Source organism: Rhodamnia argentea, chromosome 4, assembly GCF_020921035.1.
Source record: "Rhodamnia argentea isolate NSW1041297 chromosome 4, ASM2092103v1, whole genome shotgun sequence".
Taxonomy (NCBI): Eukaryota; Viridiplantae; Streptophyta; class Magnoliopsida; order Myrtales; family Myrtaceae; genus Rhodamnia; species Rhodamnia argentea.
In genome coordinates this window covers 12,006,521-12,021,771 of record NC_063153.1, presented here as the reverse complement: position 1 = coordinate 12,021,771, position 15,251 = coordinate 12,006,521, and the positions used below count along the sequence as shown (strand labels likewise).

General features: G+C 39.0%; 1 protein-coding gene across 1 annotated transcript; it reads right to left on the bottom strand.

Moving 5' to 3' along the window:
- Positions 1-1,168: 1,168 nt before the first annotated feature.
- Positions 1,169-7,844, bottom strand: LOC115731102 (TMV resistance protein N-like). The gene is made up of 6 exons (XM_048278022.1): positions 7,342-7,844; positions 4,569-5,676; positions 4,129-4,413; positions 2,703-4,037; positions 2,478-2,633; positions 1,169-1,876 (listed from the first exon to the last, which is right to left on the bottom strand). The coding sequence occupies exons 1-6, from the start codon at positions 7,842-7,844 to the stop codon at positions 1,169-1,171; spliced, it is 4,095 nt and encodes a 1,364-aa protein (XP_048133979.1).
- Between the last annotated feature and the right edge of the window lie 7,407 nt (positions 7,845-15,251).

Below are 15,251 nucleotides of genomic sequence, written 5' to 3'. Positions count from 1 at the left end.
GCTCAGGGTTCTTAATCAATAGTAATTTTCTTGCCATGGCATTCAAAAGCATATGCAGCGCAGCAAGAATAATGCCCGCAGCAAAATGATTCCGATGAGCAAATCGAATAAGCCCATTAAATCCAGGTACGATGGCTTTTCAGAGCTCTAAACAACAATGAGAGCACCAAGTTCATACCAGCAGTATCTCAGACCTAGATTCACGATGGTACCTTCAACTAATACATTTGGACTGAATTATCAGATTCCATTGGTATATGATCCTGCTCAAATTACAGAATACTGCCAAGATTTAGATGCACCAAAGATATAATGAAATTAAAGAGCTGACAGAATTGCATAATGCAAAATACAATCAGTCTCTTCCGATGAGCATGTGAGACAAAGAACCACAAGTTGGAGGAGTAAGAAACACAATTTTGAGGGGTTATAAAATACTTGCATAAAGCAAAAACTCTTCACAGGAATCTTGAAGAGGCAAAATGCACGGACTCGGTCAATGACATAACAGAATAGCAAGGCGAAACACAGAATCAGAAAAACACTGGACGGTAGAAACAACCACGGATTTTGGGACAATGTGAACTCCTAATCACTTGCCCAAGTTGAATCGAAGCTCGATTTGGAGAAATCTTGGTTAAACAACAACAGATTTTGCAAGGAGCCGTAAGAGAGACCGAACACAAACCAAAAAGGGTTTTTGAAACGAAACCAGGAAGTATAAGCAACATAGAAAATTATCACACAACTGTATTATGGCATATGGAAAACCCCAAAGATCAATCATCCTCCTGTGGTTGGAAACACTAAAGCATCGGCTGCATCACCATAAATGATGAGTGGCAAGATAGACGAGTGGAATAAGCCTGCTACCTTAGAAGACGTGAATACAACAATGAAACAGAATAATTATAGTATTTTATTCTTGCAGTCATCAGGTAAACAACTTCACAGAATGGAAATAAAACTAGAGATGAGGTCAGAAAAGGAAAACCAAAGACATCTATAAAGGAATTGAGACAACGGATTGGCTCATGGGAGGAGACAGATGATCCGCGTTCGATAACCACTTGTTGGTTTTGAGTCTCAAAGAATGAAGGTTAGTCGGATGATGAAGACCGTGCATATCTACTAAATATGTTATATTACCTTAGATCTTCTGCTTGCTTCACTGCTTGTTCGTGTTTGCCTTGTTGTTCTTATCATGAATTTGATTTTTTGGCTCAGCCTTGGCTGAGCTTGAACCTTTGTCTGTCCCTGATCTTAAACTTGCGCCCATTTTAGCCATGCCAATTCCTAAAGTCAAAACTCTGCCCCTCCCAGAACTCAAAGTCGTGCTGCTCTGTGAACTTGAAGCTATGCCCCTTCCTGAATTTGATGCCGTGCCCATTCCTAAAGTCGAAACTCTGCCCCTCCCTGAACTCAAAGTCGTGCTGCTCTGTGAACTTGAAGCTATGCCCCTTCCTGAATTTGATGCTGCGCCCATTCCTGAAGTTGAAACTCTGCCCCTCCCTGAACTCAAAGTCGTGCTGCTTCGTGAGCTTGAAGCTATGCCCCTTCCTGAATTCAATGCCGTGCTCTTCCCTGAAGTAGAGGCTGCGTCCCTATCCGACCTCAAACCTTTGCTGTCTCTTGAACTTGAAGTCATACTCCTTGCTCTGCCTCTTTCTGCAGGATCCGTTCCTGGTTTCGAAGCACATCTGGTCCTGGTCCATCCGACCTTCGTTTGCCTCCTATTTCCCCTGGCCTCAACAGAACCTACAACTTTCCACTCACCCCCGTCCTCTTCGGAGTGTGCATTAGTCTTCGTCGTCCATTCCTCTCTAAACATCTCCATCATCTCCTCCCCATAATCTTCCTCCCACTCAGTGTCAACCTGTTTTGATTAGGTGGTATATTAGATAGAAAGATTCAAGTTTTAATTATAAAAAATACAAATGACTCTGTCCATCAGACTGAATATTAACATTAGAATGATTTACTAATTCTATTTCTTTAAAGTGTGTCATCGTGTGGACTAATTATTCCATAGCGTACAAAGTAAAGCAAATAAGAATAGAAGAAAAGTAATAGTCTTTCTATTTTATTTCCATATCAGTAGCCATAATATCGTATGATGAAGCTAGAATCTATAACTTGAAAGAAATTTTTATTAATTAATATCTAGTGAATGATTAGATGAGTTTACCGGCGACGTTAAAGAACCAAAACTACCCAACACCAAACAGGCAAGTAGAGACAAGTGATGAAATTAAGAAATATACAACCTAAGTAATTCACATACCAACAGAAAATTTGGAACCTCAAAAGAGGGAGGAAAGATTGCTTTAGGAACCGAAAATATCCAATACCAGCGGAGGAAATAGATAAACGTGACTCATGTAAGATCAGATGTAGTGTCGCTAAAGAAAGGGAGATATTTCACCAAAAAAGAAATTAACCAAAAGTCCCACACATTGATGAAGAACATGTCGCACCTTATTTGATGTGTCCAGAAGAATCTCCTCTCTATAACCCTTCATAGGCATTCCAGCTGGAGAAGAAGCTTTGATAAAGTCTCCACACCATTGGATATTGACAAGGCAATCATCAGGTATATTTGTGCAAGATGCATCAATCAACCTTCTCAATGACTTGCAATTATTAACCCCTAAGGATCTCAGACATTTTAGCTCGTTTAGGCTCTCAACATCAGTAAGTACTTTGCACGAGTGGATATACAGGTTCTCCAGGTTCTTCGAACATGATAACCCACCTATTCTTGTCAGAGATTCGCATCCCAAAACGCTCAAGGATTCCAATGATTTCACAAGATCCACAACTTGTATCTCAACTAGCGCCGGACAAGATGTCACTCTCACCTGGCTTGGCTTCCTTAACTCCAAAGAAATGGATAGTCTCCGAAGCCGTTCACAATTGCCAATAGTTAATTTCTTCAGTTGTGGAAGTTTGTCGAGTTGAATGTCTTCCACTTCACACCCGTGTAACTCTAAAGTCGACAAATTTCTCAAACTCCATTGGGAGGACGGAAGCTGCAGTAGGGTTTCTAGGTCTAGGCCATTCAAAGTAAGCTCTTCTAGATGAGAAAGAGAAGCCAACTCTCGAGGTGCATGTACCTTTATCAGATATAAATGCAACTTTTTCAATATAGATAAACTCCCAATCCAACTTAAGTTGCATTCTGGGTTCAGATTTAATACGCCTGTATATTGAGAGCCATATATTAAATGTAATTCAACCAAATTAGTAAGGTTCGACAGATCAGGGATTGAGAATAGCGATGTAGATTGAAGAAGTAGACAGGTCAAACTTGTGGGAAGCTTTGGCAACTCTCCAATCAAATAGCAATGCAATAAATTGAGTGTTTCGAGGTGATGAAGCCAGCATACTGTCCTTGGAATTACCCTGATATCGGTGCCCTCCAAATTTAGGATTTTTAAAGATGACAAATTTCCAATCTCATTTGGAATTTCTGCCAATCCATCACGCCCGGAGAGATCCAGCTCCTCAAGATTTACCAATGTGTTGATGCCACTAGGTAACTGCAAAAAATCATGCCACCGATGATATGATCCGTTTTTCCTTAAACTCAATGTGCGTAATGAGGCTAATTTCCCAATAGAGTTGGGAATTTCACTTAACCTCGTGTTTCTTAGAAGAAAAGACTCAAGTTTCACCAATCCTTCAATAGAGTTTGGAAGCTTGGCAATGCCCGTACTTGATAAGTCTAACTCTGTCAATGAGGCTAAATTCCCAATTGAATTTGGAAGTTCTCCCAACCCTCTACACCCCTTCAACGAGAAGTGCTTAAGCTTCACTAGTGCCCCAACTTCTTCAGGCAAATTTGCAAGACCATCGCAGTTTTCAATCTTTAACTCAATCAACGAGCTTAGACATCCAATGAAGCTTTCAATTGTCTTTAGCCTGTAGCAATTTGCAACAGTCAACCTCTCTAAGGCCAAGCATTTACATATGTCTGGCATTTTCGTTATGTTGGGACACCAAGTAATAGATAGAACTTTCAAATTCCGTGCCCGCTGTAAAAAATGGATGGCATATCAAGAGTAAGAACCATTGCATAACACCCACATAGGAGCTATTAGACTAGAAATAAAACATGTAGTTTACCTTGATCCAGTCCCATGCGTTTGAATCATCCTTGAAGTGCATATCATCAAGTTTACAAACAACAAGAAGACCAAAATCCAAATTGTCTGCTCTAAAATCAGTTAGAGGATAAGAATGCCAAGAAAACCATCTCAAATTTGAAGAACACTTTTCAAAGTCCCCAGAATAAGTTCCATTGCCTAACTTGAGGAATCTTAGGTTTTCTAACCTTTGAAACTCTTCATTTGTAATCTCTATGGAGTCATCCAGTCCATCAATCTGAAGCCCTTGAACTTTGTTCTTCCTCTGCAAGTGAAGTTTTGCAATGACATGAAGAAGTTTGGCATCTTTTACAATTCGAATGGGCAGGAGAAAAAACGATAAAGATCATAAACAGAAAAAGGGATCCTTAATGGCAAGATATGTAACTTATGCTTGAAAAAGAGACGTTTGTTACTTACCGCTGTGTTTCTTATGATTACTCGAGCCTCTTCTGCAATCCACAACCTACTTTGCTCTTCAAGGTTACCTTGACTATCGTCACGGATAATTTGTCTTCCTAGTGCTATTAATTGATCATGCATCCACAACTCATCATTGTTCAATATCTTTATCAAGCACCTCTCTATAAGGACTTTAATTCCTTTTACGGGATTTAATGGATGGCTGGTCCACATGTAAATTGCTTCAGACTTCTTCTCATTGACAAAACAGCTTGCTATATCAAGAAAAATGATTTTCTGAACCAAGTCTAGATCATCATAGCTAATCCTCAGCTTTTTTAGAATCTCTCCCTCAGATGTATTCTTTAAATTGTCTGAGGTCTCTTTCCAAAGTGCTTCGTCTCTCCTTTTAAGTAACGAACCTATCACTTGAATAGCTAGAGGAAGCCCTCCTATACCCGAGACAATTTTATTGGACCGTTCGCGATAATCATCCGGAGGAAAGTCTTCATTAAATGCATGCCGACAAAAAAGCTTAAGTGCGGGACCATTATCCATCTTTTGCATCTCATACCGTAGAATTTCACCTTTAAATCCCTCAACTGCTGGAATAGTTTGGTCTCTCGTTGTAATGATTATACGAGATCCTGAATAGAATGAATAAGTTCCCAATAGATTCTTAATATGCTGGTCGTCAGCAACGTCATCCAGAACCAAAAGGACCTTCTTAGTGCGGAGTGTTTCTTCAATATTTGTCTTTCCTCGTTCCCAATCGTCGAATTGGTCTATAGATCTTGAACGAACAATGTCAAATAGTAATTTCTTCTGCAGCCGGACTATATCCTCCTTGGTCGACGATCTTTCTCGAACGTTCTCCAGGAAGCTACAACACTCTCCAAAATGGGAATGTAGTAGGTTGAAGATGACCTGGGCAATAGTTGTTTTACCCATGCCACCCATTCCATAAATTGCAATGAGCCGCACATCACGATGGTGGACATCTAAAAACTCGGTCAAGTGTTTTATCTGATTGTCAAGTCCATATAAATGTTCCCTTACTAATATTTCCTTTATCCTCAGCCTCTCCGATACCGCCCCAACAACCAATTTGACAATCTCTGCTTTGCTGCAAGGCACAAAAGGGCTTTGATTAGTTGACTAGATTAATTTCATAACCATGCATCATATGTGCGATTGTCGAAATCTTACCTTGAAAAGATTCAAATACCTCACGAATGATATTTAAATGTAATGAATACTCAGTATAGGCTAATTTAGTGGCGTTCACTTGATATGTTTTCCAGATACGATTGTAGAATTTTTGAAGACTATAAATGGCTTCTTACCCGATCGTGAAAGTTTCCAAGTGACCCCTATACCGTGCATAAGCAAAATTTCGGCATTTATCGATAAGTCTAGAAAAAGTTTCATGAACTGAGATAATGTAAACAAATGCAGCTTCATCCATTGTACATTGTTATGTTAAGTATAATTGCATCTAAAGAGCGTGTTATGTTAAGATTCATTTGAAATTGAAAATCGAGACACACGGCTCCCATGGGTTAACTTGTTGATTAGACTAAAAATACAAGTTCGGACACACTAACAAGTGAAAACAATCCTACGTTTGGGCCACCTATCTAAACTTTGGCTTGCACCTTACATGATAAAAATACATGAATATTAAGCGGAGTGTTAAAGAGAATGCCAACCGTTAAAAAAATTCTGCAAAAAAGCATTTACATTGGAAATCATATGAAGCCAAATTATAGGTGTGTTTGTTTGAGTGACATCTGGTATGCTAAAAATGATCAGTCAACGGACAGTTATTACGATCATTGAAATATTCAAACTTGAAATAGGGAAAACGAATTCTCCAACCTGAAAAGGGGAAAAAAAACATTTTATTTTATCAGGAAATTTTTTCAGAAACAAACACAACCCATGTATTATTATTGACGAAATATGATAAGCATATTAAGTTGTTAGTATAAATGACATGCCATGACCCTCAAAACAAGAAGTAAATGCCATGCAGGGCCACATCATGCCATGTTGCGCCCCAAATCATCCGTGGCCCGTGTTCAAGTCATGTGTCCAATATTCATTTCCACCTTAATTACTTCGGATTAGAGAGATGGGCGATTGCTATAGTGAGGCCTCTTAGCTTGCCTAAGAAAATCCTGAGGAAAGATGAAAAGGAAAATACTGAGGAGAAATTGCGAAAATCGTTTTCCACGCATATCAACTTGCATCTCCACATAATGTAATATGCAAATTGAATCCCCAACTTCCACATTTTTCTTCAAATTGCACCTGTTCCCCTAACTTATTAGCCCAATTGCCATTTTCTTATGAAAATTACTCTCACCACTCCCCTCAACCAATCACCATCGACCTTCAGCTGCCGCCAGTCCTCCGCCGCCGTCTACTGGTACAGTTCTCGTACCAGCGTGAAGTTCGGCACCCCATTCACCATGTTTCCCTTAATTCTCTCTGTCTCTCTCTAACTCTCTCCCAGCCCCATTCATTTCAACCTTAATATGGGTGCAAAATCTGGAGTTGATTTTGGTAATCGCCCCAAATGATAAATGCAAATGGGTGCTCTGGGATATTTCGTAGCCTTACAAGATATTGAAGAGGAAAAATGGATAAAAGGAAATATGTAGGTCCTTGTCATTAAGATTATTGATACAGTAAGGGAAAATTCTACGGAGCAAGTGAAAATTGAATGAGAGCCGCAATCCGAAGAGCCCTTTAAAAAAGAAGATCGATCTTGAAAGAGTGTTACCTTTGATCCTTTTTCACGTTCCATCCGCTGATTTCAGCAACCTTTGCAAGTGCATTTGTCCACGCCTTGACTTTGCTGGGAAACCGCCGCCTGTGCTTCCGTAAAGCATTCTTATACAACGGAGTATAAAGTTTGAGATCGGCAGGTTCCACATCCAAAAAAATTGGAAGGATAGTCTTTTCACCCTTCAACATGGACACATTATTTACCATGAGCGTAAGCTCAAGGAGGCACCATTTACTGGAAGCATAAGTCCGAGAGAAAACGGGTATATAGAGTTTGGACTTTTTGATAGCACTTTGAAGTTCCTTACTAATCACTTCGCCCACACGGAGCTCAGTATCGTCCTTGAATACACGGACTCCGGCATCTATCAAGTGATGGTAGAGGAAGTCTATGAATTCATGACGAGTGTCGGGTCCTCTGAAACTCAGGAATACTTCGTACTCACCTCCCGATGCTTGTGCAGCATCGCTACCTGTCCCAGCCTCGGAGTTCGCCATAGTTAGGAAGCTTATTACTTCCAGATCTCTCTCCCTCCTTAAAGAGAAAGAAGATTGGCGTGGAGTGGCTTAGCAAAGAAACTGAGGAGAGGTTTTGGATATGAATTAAGTCTAGTGAGTTCCAATGCTTCAAATACATGGCCGGCTCACTTTAAAATCAAATTTAATTGTATATTTACTGCCTAAAGTTCTGCATTAGCAAGTAGACACCGGTGATTGCGGGGGAGAAGCGCGCACGGAAAGAGCACAGAGAGCATGTGAGCATGGGAATTCACCGGAAAAAAGGGACATGCTATCATTAGTCTTTTCGTTCTTTTGCAATTACTAATATTAGGCGTTAGAGAGACTCACTTGACATTACAAATGTTTTTGAAACGTGAATGATTTTCTCGTATAAAAAAAAAGATAAAATAAATCAATTGGGTGAACATGTCCACGTTCATCTAGTCACAATAAAACTCATCCCAAAATTATTTATACCCAAACAAAAGAAATAACTGGTGAAATTTTTTTTTACGAAATAGAATAAATCATAGAACGTCCTCATGTGGAAAACAAAGACTGAACCCAAAAAAAAAATAAAAAAAAAAACCAAGAAAATGAACCCGCAATCCAGCTAATCACCAAACAGTCCACACAAATCATATCCCTATGGACCCCGCCACGCAATTAACTCCCTTATCCCTCGGAATTACACCCCAAAAGGAGTTTGTAACGAATTTCCATTAGGAATATTGCCACCAACAGCTCAAAAATACACCTACAGAGATACCAAAATCTCAAACTCTTTTTTTCCTTTAGTCACAGAACTCCCAAACTTATATCAGTGCGACAAAATACTTTCTATCATTGTTTCGTCCAAGACGGAATCTTATATGACAACTTGTGTGGACCATGGAAGGCCGCCCGAAACAACGTTGTTTTTGGCTTCGGTAAAGCCAAGTTGGATTCATGTCAGTTTTTGTTTGCCTACCGTTGGCAACGAAAGCTGCCAATTACTATAGTTAACGGCCGTTTTGGACGAAACTGAGATGGAGATATTTTAGATTCGGAAACCAAGAAAAAAATTAACACGTTGTTTTAATTGAACCGTCAACATGTCGACTTCAGCTACATCGTACCATGAACCGGAAAATTTAACACGCTGTTTCTGGATTCAAAAACATAAAATAAAAGATGAGGAAGATGACTACATATTGGCTGGTTCATGTTAGTTTCGTGGAAATGGGAAAATCCAGTCGAGGAATGATTATGTTCATTATTTCATTCTACCATGTCTATGGTAGAAGATAGTGCTCATCTGTTTGGCTGGATGGATGTTCGGTGAAGGAACAATTCTCTAGCGCGTTGCCGTCTTGGACTGCCATCAATGTCTGTGGTCTTCTTTACAATCTTTGATGGTCGTTTCATAACAAATTTTCATTTTATTTTGTGTTCACGCGTCCCACGCCGGAGTAGACTATAGAGGCAAGCCTATTGCTATTCAGATCAATTTTAGATATTTTCTTTTTCCTTTTAATTTGATTTGATAAGTATGTGCAACCCTACAGGTCTAGGGTTACATTTCTCAAAAATGAACCGAGGTCCCATCTTCTTAGACTTATATGTAGCGTTCTATAGATGTCTTTATAGATAGATTACCTCATATGGAATCATTATTGACTCTAGTTTTTGCGGAGAGCATAAAAGTGATAGAGGAAAGGAAAACAACAAATTAGGCAACTATCTATACAATCTAGATTCACACCAAATATTGAGCTGAAAAACCCCTCATACTGACGGGGCAACCTGCGGCCGTGTTGTCAGTATGAGAATTTTTCTTCCAAAAAAACAAGAGAGATTTTTTCTGGTCCGGTCTGGTCTAGGGAGGAAACAAAGTTTCAAAGCCTAATTGAGCTTTGATGATAATGTGTAGAGTTTGGCCCTGTTTGGTTCAGCATTTGGCCAAGGGACTTTGAGAAAATGCAAATACCTTTGGGCTAAAGGCCTTTTTCAAAATGCAAGTAGTGTTTGGTAAAGTGTATTTTAAAAACACATTTAAAAAGCAAATTTGGCGAAAATGTTGTTTGGTGAAAAATGAACTTTGTAAAATATTTTTTCTTTTTGAAAAAAAAAAAAGGCGGCGGCGACGGCGGCGGCGATCGGCGACCGGGCGGCGGCGGCGACCGGTGACCAGCGGGCGACCGCAGCAGCGACCGGCGACCGGCGACCGGCGACCGGCGGCGACCGGCGACCGGCGACCGGCGGCGACCGGCGACCGGCGGCGGCGGCGACCGGGACAGCGCGGCGGCCGCAACCGGGGACCGGCGAACGGCGGCAAGCAAAGTGGCAAGCAAAGGTGAAAAAATTAAAATAATAAAAAAATTAGTTGCATTTCGCCAAAGTCCCTTAGCCCAAAGTACCTCTGGAGGTACTTTGGGCTAAGGGACTTTGGAGAGCATTTGAGATGCAATTGCATCTTCCCAAAGTGAGTCAAAAAATGAACCAAACACCATTTGCATTTGGCCAAGGGACTTTAGGACCCCAATGCTCATTTGCAATCTTGAACCAAACAGGCCCTTTATCTCGGTATGCGCTTCAAGTGGTGGGGGGGGGGCCCTCAACTAATGGGGGAATGGGCCACACTTCTTTAGGTTTAGGAAAAGTTGGAGCGAACTGACAAAGTGGACTGCGTGCCAAATGATAAAACGAGCCACAAATTCCACAAAAAGAGTTCAAATATCACGTGATGGATGATGATTCCAAGGACGACCAATGAAAGGAGTGTCGACCGGCGTCAAGCCAGTATTTTGTGGACCTAGCACATGCCCTAAGATTTCATTTCTTTTGTGAAAATATAATAATTTTAAAAATATTTTTTCATAAATAATCTCTTAAGTTTACAAAAATGAATTAAAAAAAAAAGCACTTTTCAGCGTTCACGAAAAGGTTCGATTATTGTCAATAATAAAAATATTTTTCATTGACTAATTATTTCAAACAATACAAGTAATCATTTTCTGAATAATATTTTTCAAATCGTTCATTTTATGTGGACCAAACGGAGCATAAGTCCAATCGGACTACTAGATCGGGTGGAGCGAGATCCACGTGAAACCCATCATACTTTCATAATGCATCATGACCAGCATCGACACGCGACATAAAACGACACGCCGACATTGCATTTCTTAAAAAAATAGAGAATTTCGACATATTGACACATTGTATATTAAATATATATTTTATATATACATGATAAATTATCATTTTTATGATTGGATGGTCTTTTAATGACTACTTGTAAATACTTCTCAATGTTGTTGCTAAGATATCTCGCATTAGAATATGTTGGACCCACAAAATATTTGTCAAAGAGAATAATTGTATGTGTGCAAGGAACCGAAATGAACAAACCTACCCCATTTTTAAAAAAGTTAGTCATAGCATCGAGCGATTGGATTACAAAACTGTAAATTGAGCGACGCGGCCCATACGACTGGTTTAGTAGTATCAAGCAGCCTATACGCAAGGCTGGTCACTTGGAAGAGCAAAAACCAAAGTGTGATAGCTAGATCAAGTGCAGAAGCTAGGTATAGAACCATGGCTTCAACCACGTGTGAATTAGTCCGGCTTCGTTTACTGTTGCAAGATTTGGATCTTAATAAGCTTCAATCTCCTATGAAATTGTTCTTTGATAATCAAGTACCAATTCATATTGCTTATAATCCAATTTTTCATAAAAGGACCAATCACATAGAGGCCAACTCACTATATTCGTGTGAAAGTTTAAGATAAGACAATTGATACTCCATATTTTAGAAGTGAAAAGGCACATATTTACTAAGGTGCTTCCCACCAAAACTTTTTAGCATGTGATGACCAAGTAGACCTCTGATGACATCTTCGCCCCGGCTTATAGGGGAAGTGTTGGAAAGATAGGGAAAACGAATCAGCATAGCCCAAATTTAGTAGGAAATTTGGCTCAAATCAATAAAGAATGAAATGAGAACCATATTTTCTTTGCCAACAGATATTCATTTTTATCTTCAAAGATGTATTTTAGCTTATTTAAAGATAATGAAATCCCCCAAAGATAATCTGTTGAATTTGGGGTTTCTCACCATGGAAGTTGGCTTCAACGGGCTCTATTCTTGGTCAACTGAACCAGGTTAAATCCTGGTATCCTTTTTCGTGTGAGCGGGTATGATTACAAAAATAACAGCTTTCAAAAATGAGAGCTGAAAAAGTAATTTCTTTGCCTCGTGATACATGGCATCGTCTCGTCCGTGCATATAATCTGTAGAATCTTCGCATAAAGTGAGATCATGTATAAATTACGGCATAAATTTACGTTTTCAATTTGTCCCTTGAAAAGTCCATTATATTTCTTTTCTTTTCTCTTTTCCATCTTTTCATTCTCTACCTTCTCTGCGTTTGTAAGTGGAAAATCAAGCCGGGACATGAAAATCGAGGTCGCCTGGGAGCATGACCGTCGACCCTCCACATCTAGGGGCAGCCACATTGATAGCTCAATTAAAGTGGTGCAGACCCCAAGCTCGCTACAAAGGGAGCCGGTCTTGGGTTTGCCCTGAGGGGGACGACAAATGTGGTTGTGGCATCGTCTTGTGGGCAGTCACAATTTCATTGGGCGTTGTGAGGATTATGTAAAGGAAACTCATATTGCAATCTTGTAGAACCCAAAAACTTAAACCAATATGTAGAGGGAAGGCAGATGTATGAAAAGAGTATATAAGATCCATCGCCAAGCGATGTAGATCCATATTTAAACATAGAGAAATATAAAAACACTACATGAAATAGATGTTCAAAATCGTCTTGCTCCAAAGTTTGATATGATACCATCGCAAGGAGACATGTTTCTATTTCCAGTGAAAAATTAACACGCTATTTTCATTGAACTGTGAACAGATTGACTTCAGCTTCGCCGTCTCATGATCCTACATACCTAACACGCGTTTCTGGATTTAAAGAATGAAGAAGATGACTACATAGTTACTAGTTTGAGACATTGCCACGCGTATATTAAACGTTAGTTAAGTAGAATTGGGGAAAACCAGTCAATAAATGATTATTGTTGTTATTTAGTTGTGCTATATATAGGTTAGAAGATAGTGCTCATCTGTTTAGCTTGACGGATTTTTAATTAAGGGACAATTTTCTAAGGTTGAACCATCTTGACTGTCTACTATCTCCTTTAGAATCTTTTCTGGTCATAATGGTCCGCTATGCCAATTAGTCCAACAACAACTTATAATTTTATTTTAAGTTCATGCGTGGCATGCCAAAGTGGACTATACCACTGGACTAAGACCGATAATTACTTTAAATGAGGTGCCCCAAACTTTTCAACAAATTCAAATTTTGTAGGTTCCCTAAAGAGCATAAGACAAATTTGCTGCCATTCAGATAAATTTTAAATTTTTTTCTTTTTTGACTTGATTAGATATGTGCAACCCCACCGATCCAAGGTTGCATTTCCTCGAAATGAATCAATGTCCGACCTTCCTAAAATTATGTATAGTGGGTTGAAGTTTGTTTGCAGAACCTACATAATGTGCCTTTTTTTTTCTAATTCTACATAGGATGGAAGGAAGAATGCAAATCTTTTTATTAGTTAGAAGCCTATTATGATCTTTCAAGATAAAGAAATGGGCAAGTGGGCTAGACCCTACTATACTTGTATCCGGTGCGCGTGTAATTACGCGGTCTCGATCCGAAACCGAAACTATTAAGCAATTATTATTTTTTATTTTAAAAAATATAATAAAAAATAAATATTGAGGCCTAACAAAACAATGTGACTGTTCATGTAGGAATTACAACTATTTTTATTAAATTTATTATCAAATTTTAATTAGTTAATTATGTCCAATAGTTGCAACTTTTCGGATATAACGCTTCTTTTGTATAACGAAGATGTGCGTTCGAATTAACTGTTCTTCGAACAAGAAGAGATGCGTAATGAAAAGATGCGTCCAAATTAACTGTTCTTCCGACATGAAGAGATGTGTCACAAAGAAGTGCGTACAAATTAAGCGTTCTTCGAACAAGAAAAGTTGTGTCTGAATTATAGTTTTTTGAGACGTGAAAAGTTGTCTTCTTTCAACTATTGTATTTTGAGCAATTCTATTCATTTTCAGTACTTCAATTTTTCAGAACTTTCAATTTCATTTTTTATCAAAGAAACACAGACTTCTTCTCCAATTGTTTCCCTTTAGAGATCCTGGACAAATATTAGAATTACAGTCTGTTATTTTCATTGAGATTTTGTTGTATCCTGGAAGATATTTTCCAAAAACCGTTAGTAACGTTATGGGGCAAATAAATCCTTAAAGAGAATGTTATCACACAAAGTCTGATTCCATTATTCATCTCATTCCTGACGAAATTTTCCAGACATAGTGTTCTATAGACGATTCAATTGCCAAATAGCCTCATAAGCAGCCATTGTTGACCGAACTAGCATATGTTGGAAAAGGACATCAAGGTTATAGAGGAACTAAGAAATTAGACAGCAATTATATCTTGTATTATCCGAGATAACTTGAATACATAAAGTCACACAAGCTCTGACATTTTTTTTGGGGGGGTAGATTTAACTCTTAAGATAGCGGAACATCAATAATCTGCCGCAATTTCCGTTACCGCACCTCGCCAAGCCCGGCAAACGCGGAGGGGATTCTTTCGAACACCAACTCTTTTACTGTGATGGACATGTCCGTTGGGCCCTGTCGACCCGCCATGCTAAGCCCATCCTATTGATCGAACGATCCATAATAAGTGCCAGTCTGCTCTTTTTTAGCCAAGGACGAAGCATGCCAGTACACGAAATAGCATCAATTTATCTATTCTGAAGCCTTATAGAATTAATTCTCATGCTTATATCCACATAACCGCTTATAAATCAGCACAGACATAACAGAGCCCGACATTAGGCTAAAAGACATTCCATGCACGATAGAATCTTATAGATCCACACCAAGCCACAAGTGCGCAGGAACGTAACTTCTAATTATATTTATTTTCACTATTAGCCTAACATGCATAAATTTTTGCTTACGCATGATATACACCAATAACTACATTCATTTGTGCTGTTATATATAGTTCACCAATTGAGGAACAGATGACTAGGAAACCCTTCTGGGAATCAATTAATTCTGTGATCTGTTGATAATGATTAATGATGTCAACATCCCGTAACTAGCAATGTTCACATATCCATGTAGATGCACGCATGTGTACATACACAAAGTTCACTTCTCAAGAATCAGTAGAGAGAAACTGCCACGGACAGACTTCTATAAATTGCTTTTTGGTTTCTTCAAATCAAGAAAAAACAGCAAGCAGCCCCGATATTTTTACAGTCACTGAAGTTGCTGCAAGTTTGTTTCTCAGAGGCAA